The sequence below is a fragment of the Pezoporus wallicus genome, unplaced genomic scaffold (assembly GCF_028554395.1).
Source record: "Pezoporus wallicus isolate ANWC-B61680 ecotype Strahan unplaced genomic scaffold, APGP_CSIRO_Pwel_v1 scaffold_14666, whole genome shotgun sequence".
Classification (NCBI taxonomy): domain Eukaryota; kingdom Metazoa; phylum Chordata; class Aves; order Psittaciformes; family Psittacidae; genus Pezoporus; species Pezoporus wallicus.
In genome coordinates, this window is record NW_026637956.1 from 1,196 (window position 1) to 15,018 (window position 13,823).

The window sequence follows — 13,823 nt, forward strand, 5'->3', positions numbered from 1 at the left end:
TTACCCGGTTGCCCATGTGGCTCTCACCCAGTTGCCCCTGTGGCTTTCAACTGGGTGCCTGCGTGGCTCTGGTCCAGTTGCCTTTGTGGCTTTCACTGGGTGCCCGTGTAGCTCTCACCCCGTTCCACCTATGGCTCTCTGGGTGCCCATGTGGCTCTCACCCAGTTGCCCCTGTGGCTTTCACTGGTTGCCTGTGTGGCGCTGGTCCAGTTGCCATTGTGGCTCTCACTGGGTGCCCATGTAGCTCTCACCCAGTGCCTCTCTGGGTGCCTGTGTGGCTCTCACTGGGTGCCCGTGTGGCTCTCATTAGGTATCCGTGCCGCTCTCACCCTGCCCAGCTTTGGGGTTACAAGCAGGCAGGCAGCATTTGCCGCAGTTATCGATCACCCCTCGGGGAGGAGCGGACAAAGTTGACTGTCCTGTATTTGTCCGTGGCTGTCCCAGCCTGTAGGGACAGCTCATCCTAAGGGGTTCCCCTTTTATCCCTGTAAGCACACAGCAGGCACAGGCCAATCCGCCTCCCACTGCCAGGCACGGATTCGGTTGTTGAGGAGGAGGCGAGCAGGTGAGTGTGTTAACGATGCTGCCAGGCAGGAGTTAGTAGGTCAAGAAGCTTCTGTTCAGCCTGTGCTGGTGCTGTTCTCAGTGCTGTACAAAACGAGAGGCAAGAAGTTGTCCTGGTCACTGGATTGCAGTTGGAGCAGGACCAGGCAGTAACAGCCCGGGTACCCGGCTGGGTTTGGAGGGATGAGGTCTGATGGTTAAAGGGCTGCTCAGGGGTGAAGAGAAGGGAGGAACAGGGGGAGTTGCGTCAGGATCAGGTCCTAAGGGCTGTTCCCATCATAGTTGTTCTCACTGGCTGGGCAGGAGGCACCCGGACATGCCCTGGGACAGCACAGGATCCATTCCCAGGTGCTTTGCTCTTGGCTATGGGAGGCACCAGATATAGCAGCCATGAATCTCTGGTTCTAACGTGTGAGGAGCCAGCGGGGATTTCTCTCCTGGACTAGCAAGGTGGAGCTGATGCCTTTTCAAACCTTTCCTGTTCCTGCATCCAAAGGACTTGCAAACACAGCTGTATTTAGGAAGCAGAAACCTTCCACATCCCGCTGTGTTGTCTTGGTTTTGATTGAAGCGAGGGAAGGGCTCAGGCTGGGCTGGTTTGTCCTTTGTTTTCCAAGTTTCAGGGAAAAAAAAACATAGGAAAAAAAAGAAGGTGCTGAGTGTTTTTCATCTAAATCCCACTGCAGGGAGGAGAAGCAGCAGGGCTTATTGCACCTAAACGTGCTGACAGTGTCAGGGAGCCCTCCTGGGGAAAACAGCTCTTTCTTAAATGGAGAAAGGGGGAAAAACTCGGAGCTTTAAGGGCTTTTTGTTGCTGTCATTAAGGAAGACAGGAAAGTCTTTAGCAGCTTACAGTGCAGCTGCATCTCCCTTCACTGTGGAAGGGGTTCGCATTGCTCTTACTTTATGGAAGGCAAGTTTGAGGCTGCCACAGTTCCTTGCTTGGAGTTTCCATGCAGACCAGCATCCCTGGGACACAAAGCCATCCCTGGGGATGCCAAAGCACTGTGAACACGCTGAGGTTGGCAGCTGCCCCATAGAGGCTGGCGTTTGTCCCCACAGTGTCCTCAAAGTGCTCATGTCCTGAGTGCTTCCCAAGAGCCCCATATCCCTGAGGGGTGTGGGGATACAGCTTGGAGGAGCCCCCATCCTTCCTCTTGGCTTTGCACCCTGAACAGAGCATTGCCTGGGGCTATGGAGAGATTCCTCTGCTCTTGCAAGGCAGCTTGGTTTGAGATGAAGTGCCCCCTATTCGGGTGCAACACCCAGTGTCCCCCCAGGATCCTGCACCCCCAGTGACTGTCCTTCCCTCCCCAGGTGGATGTGACAGTCATGGCACGGCTCTTCGGCTACGTGGATGTGACTGACTCTGCCTTCATTGTGGCCGCCCTCTCCATCGCCTTCAATCCTCTCTTCTGGAACATGGTAAGAGCTGCCTGTGCACGGCTGCCCTGTTGCTTTTAGCCGTCCTTTGCCAGCTGCAGGGGGGTCTCCTTTTGGCCACACTGGAGGATAAACCTCTTCTGGGGGTGTCTGCTGGGCTTGTGGGGTGAATGGTGCTCAGTTATTAGAAGTGGAGATGTGCTGCAGAGAGAATTCCTGGGGCTGGAGGTGCCTGTGATGTGTATCCTGGACGAGGTGAAGGTGGGATTCAGTGCGGGATGCAGAAGGAATTAGGAGCTGAGCTTGGGAGATGGAACAGAGGAATCAAACCTGTCTTCTCCTGCACCTCCCACCCCAGCAGGTCGCCATTGGGACTGAGCATAAATGGCATTAACCCTCTGCACGGGAGGCATTCCCTGCTGCTTCCCCCTGAAATGTGTTGGTTGTGTGGATGGCAGGAAGTAAAAGCAGCCAAAACATAACCTGAAGCAGTTCTCCCTTCATCATGCTGCAAAGAGCTGCGGGGTTGGCAGCAGCCCTGAGCAGGAGCAGGGGTGCTCCTGTGCAGAGTGATGCTCGCTGTCTGTGTGGGTGCCATAGCGCTTCAGGAGCTGAGACTGGAAGAGTCTTTGCTGCCCTTTACCACTGGGGTGTTGCTGCTTTCCTGCACCAGCAAGGAATAATCATGTCCAGCCCCATTTTGGAGCGCTGCAGAGCCAAACGGGAAGCCCAGGCTGACTGCAGCAGAGGGGCTCCCACCCTGCGCAAGCCAAGGTGGGGATGAAGCCTTCTCATGGAAACGGGATGCCATTTCAGCCAAGATACCCAAACCTGCCCACCAAACGCAGGCATTTTCACCCTGGGGGAAGTCTCCTTAAAGAAAAGGCCTTGTTTTTTCCACAGGGGGAGGATTGGGCTCTCTCTGAGCGCGGGGGCTTTAGAGATTGTCTCATGCTGGGCTTTGGAAAAGCGTGGCTCTCTTGGCTCTGAGTCACTTTGGAAGCCTCTGTCGGAGCTCTTTGTTGCAGCCCCCCTAATTTCTCATGCAAAGTCGTTATTAAGAAGCCTCACGGTGTCTGAAACTCGAGCTAGAACCTGCCACATTATTTCGACTGCAGAGTCATCCTTTAGCATAAAGAATCAATGAGCGAGCTTCAGGATGTGGTCTCTGGGGGGAAGAGATTGGCTCCAGCGACAATGCAGCATAAAAGGGAGAAGGAAGGGGGGGGGAAAGGCCTTTATTAGCGTCTGCTGCTACGCCTGCGCCTCGTGGGATGCCTGCAGCTTGGGAAAAGAGCGTGGCTTTTCTGGATCAGGAGTTTGGCTGCTGTTAAAGGCCAGGGAAAGCTGATGTAACAGCAGGAAGTTCATTGCGTTGCTGTTGTCCCCTTCCAGCGTCTGAAGAGCATTGCCGTTGGCGGCAGGTGGCACTGCAAGCAAGACGTGCAGGGCCTGCGCCTGGGAGCAGAAGGCATCTCTGCATGGCTTTGCAGTGACCAACCCGAGCTGGTGTGGTGGTGGAAGGCTCTGGGGAGGTGAGCGTGGCACCAGGTGCTGGCTGTAGGGTGGCTCTCGCAGTCCGTGTGCCTCCATGCGTACGCTTGCTGCGCCCCAGCATCTCCCTGCTGTGTCCAGGCTCCGTGTGTGGCTCACAGCAGGCACTGCTGGAAGGCTCTTGCAAGGGGGATGCGGGACCTGCAGCACTGAACAAGCCTCTGCTATCGGGTGCATTTTAGCAACAGTGGCCACAGCCATCCGTGGATTTTCCCTGTCCTGCTTCCTTTACGTCCTCCACCATCCTTTTATCCATGTGTGTCCCCTGCCCGTACCCAGCCAACAGCTCTTCTTTTTCTGCATCCCTGCACAGGCTCCCTTTGTTTTCTGCTATTTGAGTTCCTTCCCAGCAGCTGAGATCGCTTCTGCATCCGAATTACTTTGGGCTTGCAAGAGCTTTAGTGCAAAGACTGGATTGCTGTGCAGTGCCAAGCACTCTCTGCTCTCTGTGCTTTGGAAGTAATACGGGATCCTGGTCCAAAACCCTCCAGAGTGTGAAATTCCTGGTTTGGGGAGAGATTGGGTGGGGGTGCATTGGTTTAGTTCAGTGTCTTAATTCCCCATTTCTGCTGAGCTCTGGCCAGATCTGCCTCTTGCAAAGCTTGGCGCCGGGTTGTCCTTACTGTGCAGAGCCTCTGAATAAGTCTGTGGTGGGGAAACCCCAGCTCCATGCAGTGCTTGGCTGACGGAGAGGCGCATCTTGAGGCCTCGAGCATCCTGAGCTGTTTGCCCTGGAAAGCACCAGGGATTAACCCTGCAGGGTTTGGGGGTGAAGCACAAACTCCAGAGGCTGTAGAGGAGCTCCAGGGAAAGCCTTGATGCTCATGGAGTCAATGTGTATACTGTTGAGAGCAATTTAGAGCACCAGAGCCTAAGTGGGGCACTTTGCAGGACTCCAGCCAGGTTGGATGCTCCCTCCTGTTCTCCACAAGGGAGAAAAGCTCTCCAAAAGGCCTCAGGACTCCCAGTTCTCACCTTTCCTCCCTGTAGCCATTCCCAATGGGTATCATGAATGTCACTCCATGGTCACCTCTGCCTTTCCCCACCAAACCCAGGGCTGTCCCACCCTCCTCTTCTGCTTCCACCCCTCTGTGCCAATTAGCATCCTGCTTGTCCATCACTGGCTCCTGGGTTATGCTGTCCATGGCACAGCTTGGATTTGTTCCTCTTGTTTTGCTCTGGTTTTGTCCTTGTTTTCTCTTCCCTCTCTCCTCCTCGTGCTGTCTGTGCTTTCCCACCCGCCGTGCCTGTTATGAGAGGAGCTGCTGGGAGCCGTCATCCGGCATCAGGCAGGGTGCAGGTGAGGTCCTGAAAGGCAGGAGCAGAGCTGGTTTGGGAATGAAATCACTTCAACTTCCCCAAAGATGTTCAGTGCACTGGGAGACCTGAGCTGTGGGGCTGTAGTAGGTGCACTGCTGGTCTCTGCTGTAAAACATTAATGAGGTCAAGGCAGCAGAAACTACAATAAATCCCATCTGTGTTTGGAAGGCCGTGGAATGATGGGAGAAACTTCCCATCCCTTGGTAACTAAGGAAGGCATTAAATAGCAGCTCCTTGGGGACAAACACTTTCAGGCCAGGAGAGGCAGATAACCTGCATGTGGGAGGCTTTAAAAAGCTCGCTGAGCCGCGGCACATGGGGAGGTTCTAGAAAGCTGGAAGGTTTCTGACCCTCTCCAAAGCAAGCAGGCAAGTGGCAGAGCCATGAGGCAGGTAGGCTGACGTCTGCCACCACACGAGTGAGTTTCAAGTGGGAAGCGCATCCATCAGCAATCCTTTTCTTGGCTTGAGGCTCTTAAAAACTCCTGTCTGGCGTCATGGACTGATTTAGAAATGGCACATCTTCAGCTTGCTCCTCCCCTCACCTCCGGTGACCCCCTGAGACACCCATCCTCGCACAGAGCAGACCCTCGGATGTCACGGTTAGGAGCAGGCTGGGTGTAATTTAGCATGGTTTTAAATAGACCCCATCAGACAAACGTGCTTTTATTCATCGAGGTTGCAGCTTTTCCTGTTGAGGGTAACAAGATCTCAGTTTGAGACTTCTGTCAAGTGCTTAAACTGCATGAGGTTTTCATTATGGGAGCAGTTGCGCAGGGAGCTGGGCTGACAGCACCGGGCTCCTGATGGATGTGAATCTCTTGGTTCATTTCTTTTTCATTTCCCATCTTTTTCTCCTTCTTTGGAGACTGCCGGGATCTGCCAAGTGGATGAGAAGTGCTTGTGCTGGCGGGAGGGGGATGTTTGCAGGCTGATTTCATCTACCCCTGACCACTTCTTGCTAAACTCGGAGGAAGGTGCCTGGCCCCAAAACCTCCCCACGTAGCTGGGAAGGGGCTGGGAGCTTGGATGTGTCGGGATTCAGCCATCAGCAAGCCTTTTGGGGACAGGAGAAACCTGCTTGATGCTGGGGGGGGGGGGGGGGGGGCGTTGTTCAGCAGCAATCACTGTCTGCCTTACGAAGGGAAGGATTGAGCAGGGGATTGATGGTGGTGTGTCAGCACCTGGCTGGGGAAAAGGAATTGCGGGGTGTGAAATGGCTGTGTGAGGGCTGGTTAGCTGAAGTTTATGGGGTTGGGAGATGAATGAGCTGCAGTGATATAATGGTCTTTTCTGGCCTTCACATTCTGCAAACCTCAAGGGTTTTGTGGGCTCTGCAGAAAAACAGCCCTCAGCCATCTTATGGAAGCTGCTTTTAGACCCCATTGCAGAAGCCCCGGCGCAGTGACTATGATTATCTGCTTATAACAGATGCTAGATCAATAGCGGGCCTTCAAGCTACGCTGCAAGGCAATTGACTGCAGAAAGTGCTTCTTTATTGGGGTAAAGCTGGGCTTGCAATGAGGCTTGGATTCGCTCTTACATATCCGGTCTTAAAATGTCACCGCCAGCTCTGATGCCTTTCATCCTTTGTGCAGGGAGAGGACGCGCATTATTCGTAATTGGGCTCTCTACCAGGCAGCAATCTCTGTTTTCATCCCCTACAATGCCTGGGAAAGAGCAAGGATTTGCTTGCTTTCTATTTTTCCTCCTCCCAAACAGCATTTAGTGGCAATTTAATTCCGAGTGACTCGGTAATACTTCTCGCTCAGGCAACGAGGCCTTTGCAGTGATGCTGTAACGCATGTGGTGAGCAGACGGACAGCATCGATTCTCCAGCCGTCTTGTAACAGGGTGAGTCCTGGCTGGGTGTATACCACTGTGCCTGTTTGGCTCCTAAATTTAGCTCTTCCAGCATCTTGGCACCGCTGCGAGCCACGTAACAGGTACCAAAACTGGGTCGCATCCTCCTGCCTGCTGGCTGGAGTGACACAATTAGGAGCGCTATCACCTTGAGGGAGAGCCACATCCTTCGTCCCGCCGCTGCTTCCCTGCAGCTTCCCAGCCAGGGGTGGTGGTGTTTGCATCTAAATCCTCTTTTAAGAAGCTGTGCGATGTCTTTTTATGATGTCCTTGCAGGCTGAGCTGCCTGTGGCGGGGGGAAACGTGGAGTTCAACTTGGCTGAGCTGCTTCATCTGTGTGTCGAGCCAGGCACGGTCTCAGCCTTCAGGGCTGGAAGAGAATGGTGCTGATCCTTTGGGCAGCTGCCTGGCTACCACACATGTCTCTAAACCAAGGTCAGAAGCTGCCTCTTACCTCACAGTCCCCTATAGATCATGGTCAAGCTGACCCAAAAAGCAGCCTCCTCCTTTTGCTAAGCTTCTGTAGCATGTTTTTCTAGAAACCCAGGGTGTTTGTTGTATAAACTGGACTTTTCTTGTTTGCTGGTTTAAAAATAAAGCGTGGGCTGCTGGCAGCTCTGCTGGAATAAGTCAGAACACGCACAAAAGGCGAAAAAGAATAGATTTAAGCCAAGAGTCTTGTTTTCATATGCATCAGAGGATTAACTATACACCCTAGAAGTTGGGAAGAGGGCATTTCCTCTCTGTCCCACTCCATCCCTGTTGTGCCATGCTGCTGAAGGATGTTAGTGTGGGAAATGGCAAGTCTATGACCACCTACATCCCATGGAACAAGGCAAAAAAAGCGGTGCTGGAGGCAAAATAGGAAGTAGTAGGATTTACCCAGCCTGGGAGGCATGGAAGGCAGCAGCTCTTCCTACATAGCCTAAGGCTTTGGCATCATTTGCGTATAGCCCTGGGGCTGGGAGCTGCTGGAACCCAGAGAAGGGAACTCCATCATCTCCCCTGGGACATCCCTATCTGGGGGCTGGATGGGGGCTTCCCAGGTTGTGTGCCTGCCTGCAGATGGGAGCCGGGTGTTTCCCGTCTGTGCCCTGGCGCAGACGTTTAGCAGGAGCCTGTCCGGTTCCCAGAAGGATGGGATCTCCCAAAATAGGCTGCTTTGACGAAGAACTGCAGACAGACGCAGTCTGCTGGGTGCTCTTGGGAGGTTATTTCTGTAAGACCCGCTGCCCGCCTTCCGTCGTGATGCAAATCCATCTCCTGGAGACTCACGCTGGGGAGGGAGGCGTTGAGGTTTCGTGCTGGGGGTGCTGGATGTGGCCGAGGCACACAGAGATGCCATCCCAAAGAAGATCCATCCTCATTTCCTCTGTTTTCTCCCCCCTTAGTGAACTCCAAGTGGACACTTATCTCCAGTTGCTCCCATGGCAGGAGTAAATGGGTAGTAAAGGAGGTTAGTAAATCAGGAAAGCAATCCCCTCCTTCTCTTTGCCACCTATAGTGTGTCCCCAGTGAGGCATGGAGCTGGAAATGGCAGGAGCATCCCACATCCCTACTCTTGAGTGTGAAACCAGATCCGTCAGCAGCCTCATCACACCAGTGCTTGGTGGACAAGGGTCCCTGGTAGATACTAGGAGCCTTATCTCAGTTAAAGCAAACGAGTGCCTGCCTGCCCTATTCAGCTCTCTTGCATTCCCCTTTCTAATGGCAAAGCTTTAAAACCCCTCTACCCCAAAGCTGAGTTTCGGTAGCTGGTGCTGATGTATTGCACTGATGGAGGACATGGTCTGTGGACATCAAGCGTGCCTGGGCAATAGCTTTGGTTGATCCATTGCAGAGGGATGGGAGCAGCAGTGCTCTGGCTGTTCAGAGTGAGGGGCTTTGATTTCGGAGGCGAAAGGAGGGGTGGGATGAAGCAGCCCTACCCAGCAAGCCTGATTTTCCTTTTCCCTGCCAAGCCATCCAAACCTCGGTGCTGCCTCGCGTGCAGGGAAAGAGCAGCAACTCCCTTAGAAGGTTCCAGAAAAGCTGGAAGCCCCAGGCTTGTACATGTGGCTTCATCCAATCCCCCTGATCTCCCAGCAAATGTTGGGGTCAGGGAGAGGAAGGCCGATGTAATCCCATGTGTCATTGGAATCATGAGCCTCCACAGTACATAACAGTCAGCTGGATTTGGCAATATCATGCTTGGTAGTTTTCCCTTGCAACCCCTTTTTTGTCCCTTCTCTTTCCTCCTCCAGACCAGGGGTGATGCAGCCGTGGGCTTGTTCCGCAGGTTAGGACACGCAAGCTGCTGCCTTGCCTGGCTGAAGGGTGTTCACTTGCTGTCTGTGTGGGTACAGTCACTTTTGGTGTCATCCTTTTTTGTGCTTTTGGGGAAGAAAAAGCAGCTCACAGCCCTGAAGTGGGTGAGATGGAGATGGGTTTGAGCAGTTCTCTCTGCCTTTAGCTGTGGTGGGGAAGCCTGACGGTCAGGGCTCACAGAACGCCTTCGTCACCTCCTTTGTGCAGTGGGAGGTTTGCTCATTATCTGGCTTGTGCTTCGCTTATAAAAGAAGCTGTAATTGTAGCAGCTCCTTGCCATGAAAGCACAAAGGCATTTTCAGGGACGGAAAATGTACTTGCAGCTTTTATGAGCCTTTACAGTACTCCTTCTGCCTACTTTGCTCGCCTCCTGCCCTTTCTCCAGCATCAGCTCTGTGCCTGCCTGGTGCTCAGCGTGACTGCCTCTGGCTCGAGCCTCTCTTTTGCTATAGAAATGCCCCTTTCAGAATGAAAGACTCGAGCATCCTCCTCCTCAGTATTGTTGGGTGAAGAACAGAGGAACCCTGCATCCCCTCTGTGCAGACGGATGTTCCTATTCCTGCCTCTTCCCTCAGAGCTGTGTTTTCTGCGGTGAGTCCACCAGCGGATGCTCAAATCTGCAACATTCCAGGAAGGGGTTTTGAATTGGGAAGAAAAAACCCCATCTGTCTGTGATACAGTGTGCACTCCTAACAGGACTGGAGCGATACCAAATCCCATCACCTTGGGGCATGCGTAGCTGTGCCTATTAAAAACTGGATGACCTCAGACCAAAGCCAGTATTTTTAACTCCGAAGCATTCCTATTAAGTACCCTTTCCTGTTTATTTTTACCAGGACATTGTTTTAATGACTGCAGAGTTACTCATTTGATTCCCAAGGCTGGGGAGCAACAATGAATTAGTTTCATTTTCAGACTTGGTCATGCAGTCCTAGTCAAGATGTACTCAGCCAAAGCAAATGCATTGCCCAACTGAGGAACACGACTTTCCTGCCTGTTCCTGTCAGGCTGTGGTCCCTGGTGTGGATGTGCCTGGATCCTGCCCATGGCCAGGGGGTTGGAACTAGATGATCTTTAAGGTCCCTGCCAAGCCAAACCATTCGGTGACGCTATGACGTGCTCAGCCTCCCACATCCCTCTCTGTGCAGGGCTATGGAGCTAAAGGCTAAGAGGGTTTGAGCACTGAATGCAGGGCACGTATGTGCATCCCAGCGTTCAGCTTTGAGGCTGCAAAAGTGGGAAGGAGCATCCCTGGGGTGCACATCACTGGGTATAGGGATGATTGATCGTTCCCTCAGCTTTTGGGTTTCGTTTCTTGCATTGAACAGATCCTGTGGGACACATGGCTACACCCAGAGGGACCCCAGTGCTAACACTGAGGGGTTGAATGCTTGCGTTTAACCCTTCAGGCTGTCATTACTTGTTGTGCCCCTCGGTTTGAACATCTCATCCCCAAGCAGAGGGGAACAGGGAGCATTACATAAAGATCAAATTGTCCCTCTCTATTGTTGGCCACCAGGATGACAGCAGCATCACAAACCTGAGTGTCCTCAGCGCTGTGGGAACTGTTCCCAGGGAAGGCTTAACACGGAACGTGATATGTAGGAGCAGGTAGAGGACTGGAGGCCCTCCAGCTGGAATCGGTGCTCCACTGGTGCAACCAGTGCCTCTTTTCCACTGAGCTCTCACTATCCTGTGAAGGGGTATTGGATTTCTCTTGCATTTTGCGCTCTCTGAGGTGTATTCGTTTCTTTTCTCCCCCCCACTTTCCCTGTCTCCCTCCCATCACAGCCCCTTGGGGAGCGATGAGCGAGTACACGCTGTCCAGAGGATGGGTGTGTTGGGAGTCCTTATTAACAGTCTTATTCCAGAGAATTAAACCCTGATTTCACAAAAGGGCAGCCGGAGAGCCAGGGATCTGTTCAATGCAGCTGTGGGAGCAGCCAGTGCGAATGGCACAAGAAGTCCTGGTCTGTGACTACCAGTCCTGGCCATTGGGGTATTACAACCAAAAGAGTAATTATTGTGTTGCTTTCCTATTTAAACCAAAAATGACAAAGTAGTGCATGAGGCAACCAGCCACATCTCCTGCTCCGTGCTGCCACTTGAGCCTCCACTTGTTTTGGGGTTTAGATAGAGCTTTAAAACGTTCCTAATCATCTCCCACTTCACCTTTCCACAACCCCACTGCCAAATGTGCCTCTGCGACACCCGTCATTGTTTCCCCTGAATTCATTGTCGTGTGTAATTGCGACCTGCTGCAGGACGCTGTCTTGCTCTATTCAAAAGAGAGATGCTAATGAAGAACATTGGGTACCGCGTTACAGGAGAGCAAGGCTCGACTCGCTGGGATGCGTACTTGGCGTCCTGTTATTGCCAGCCTGGGCAGAAATGGTGCTTCTGTCTCTCATCACTCACTGGCTAATGATTGTAATTTTTCCTTGCTGAGAAACTCTGGGTATAATGGACTTCATTAACGGATACATGAGATGCTACCAGCCCTGCATTAGGGGGAGAGAGGAGGAAAACAACCCCTGCATGGAGGCAATTGTGTTATTTGTTTGTAGCAATAGAAGTGATCCAGAATGAGCGTCGGGTTCGGTGGGGTGGCTAATGAGCTGGGCTGAGCTGGAATCCAAGCAGACCTATTAAGGAGAGCAGACTGCGACGGTGATGCCTGGGTCTGAAACCCCTCGCATCAAACACAGGATCCCAGGCAGCGCTGTGATGGCTTGGCTGCTTCTTCATCTTCTTCCTTGATGTCCGGGTTGGACGAAGCCTTGGGTGCCATGGTTTAGTGTGAGGTGTCCCTGCCTATGGCAGCGGGGTTGGAACAAGATGATCTTAAGGTCCTTTCCGACCCTAACTATTCTATGACTCTACGTGTGGATGTGTGCTGATGTGTTTGCATCTTGCGGGTCTGCTGCTTGCTGATCGCCCCCAGCCTTTCTCCATCCCTTTCTATCCTGCCAGCTCCTTATTCATACATTGGAGCTTCTGATTTAGTCTTTGAGCCAGAAGAACCAAAGTATTTCCATTCCCACAGGTTACATCAGTGCCTAACTTGAAATACTGGGGCATCCAGCCCCAGTTTTCAGTCACAGGCAGTGGCACAACTGCAGGTCCAGCTGGTTGGGGGCACGGTGCCGTAGCTGGGTGCTCACACTGCTACCTGACCACGTATTGCAACTGAATATGGGTCATCCAGGAGAGCAGAAAAGCGCTTGAATTAGCTGACATCTCCGGTAGAGCTTTATACAGTCTCTCTGCAGTGAATCAGAGGCTGCAAGAAATGTCACAGTCATTAGGTGACCTCAATCTCCTTTTACCTGGAGCCAGTGAAGGCTTGTTTCAGTGCAATACAAGGTTATTTCTTACATGGGATGTACTTGCTGAAGACTGTCTCTTTCTATTCCAGCTAGAATAACTGGGTTTTAATCAGGCTGACCTTATTTGCTAAGGCGATAGGAATTTGAGCGACAGGTTTGGAGCAACCATTGGAGAGCTTTGAAGAGCAGGGTAGATGCTTTGTGCTGAAGGTAAGGAGCTTCGTCCCCACATTTAAAACCAAACCCAAGGCGTTAAGTGTGCAACAAATTCAGAGGGGCTTGACCTCAGCACTGTGGATCCCTTGGGATCCTGGGCTTGATTTGGAAGGAACGCAATGGAGCAGAGGCGTGAAAATAGAAGGGAAGTCATAAAGAAGAGAGACACGTTTGTCTCGTAACGTGGCATTTGTACTGAGCACTTGCTGACAGTGAGGTGCAGCAAAGAGCTTGCCTTTCTAAATCGATGCCAGTTCAAACATCGTCAGTGCTATTGTTGGAAAGGCTTTGTTTGGAAATGGGTCTTTGGGGTGGACGGCCTGTTTCGGTGCAGCAGCTGTGTGTACAGCACTCCAGGCCCCTTCCCCTGCTTTGCTTTTTTTAGTGTTGTATGAATAGGAGCAACAGGAAGGGGGAAAAAAAAAGAAGCAAACACAGGACGTGAGGCGGGCAGAACATTCTCCATCACTCGAGAAACGCACACCTTTGCTTCTGGTAGGTTTGGGAAGGCGCCTGCTGTGGGCTGCCTGAGCTGGTCCTTGCTCAGAGAAAGTGCTCTGAGGCTTAGGAGAATGTATGGAAATAGGAGGTTTGTGGTTTTCGGGATGGGAGCTGTGTGCAATGGGAAGCTGAGTGTGGGCCAAGTCATCTGCCCATGGAAGATGAACGTAAACCCAGGCAAAATGCTTGGCCATCCTGCGCGCGAGATGCTCATCTGGCAGCGTTTGCCTTCCCTCTGCAAAGCCCCACATACTTGTGTCAGGGCATCTTCTGCCTCTTTCATTTCATTTAATGCATAGATTAATAATGAAATGAAATGGGATAGGAAGCTGGGTGGATCCTGGCTGCTGCCTGTTCCCCCATGCAGCCCTTGGCCATCCCAGCCGCATCCCAGCCATGGAAAGGTCCTTCCCCATCCCATGCTGTGCTCTGGAGGAATCATTAGTTCCCAAATACTTTTTCCGTGGTTTTTTTTTGGCTGGAAGAGGTGGTTTGGGCCGTGCAGCCTGATTCCCTGTAGCTCGAGCACATCACCTTTCTTCCCCTTTGCTCTCAGGGCTCCCTATGCCCTCTCTCTGGGTTACTATTCTGGGTTACTTGTAATCACAGCCCTTCAGACATAAACCATGAGCTCCTTGCCTTGAGGAGAAGCTGTTCAGATTTTGTGTTGGAAATTGCTAGCAAATACAGCCCGGGTTCCGTGTCATCTTTGTTTTTATGGAAGAGGAGAGGATGTGGCTCATGGAACATCGCTGGACCCAGGCTGCCTTGGCCTCCGTTAAGCAGG

At 52.4% G+C, this 13,823-nt stretch overlaps 1 protein-coding gene across 3 annotated transcripts in view; it reads left to right on the forward strand.

Moving 5' to 3' along the window:
• The first annotated feature begins 415 nt into the window (after positions 1-415).
• The window catches only part of PEMT (phosphatidylethanolamine N-methyltransferase), a 38,713-nt gene continuing 25,305 nt past the window's right edge, over positions 416-13,823 (forward strand). For 2 of the 3 annotated variants that reach the window (XM_057408467.1, XM_057408466.1), the window contains exons 1-4: positions 416-565; positions 1,882-1,989; positions 3,343-3,482; positions 6,593-6,674. In XM_057408467.1, the coding sequence (XP_057264450.1) occupies positions 1,897-1,989; positions 3,343-3,482; positions 6,593-6,674 (315 nt within the window). In that variant the 5' untranslated portion in view covers positions 416-565; positions 1,882-1,896. The remainder of the gene's footprint in view (positions 566-1,881; positions 1,990-3,342; positions 3,483-6,592; positions 6,675-13,823) is intronic. The other variant, XM_057408468.1, reaches the window with a different exon arrangement.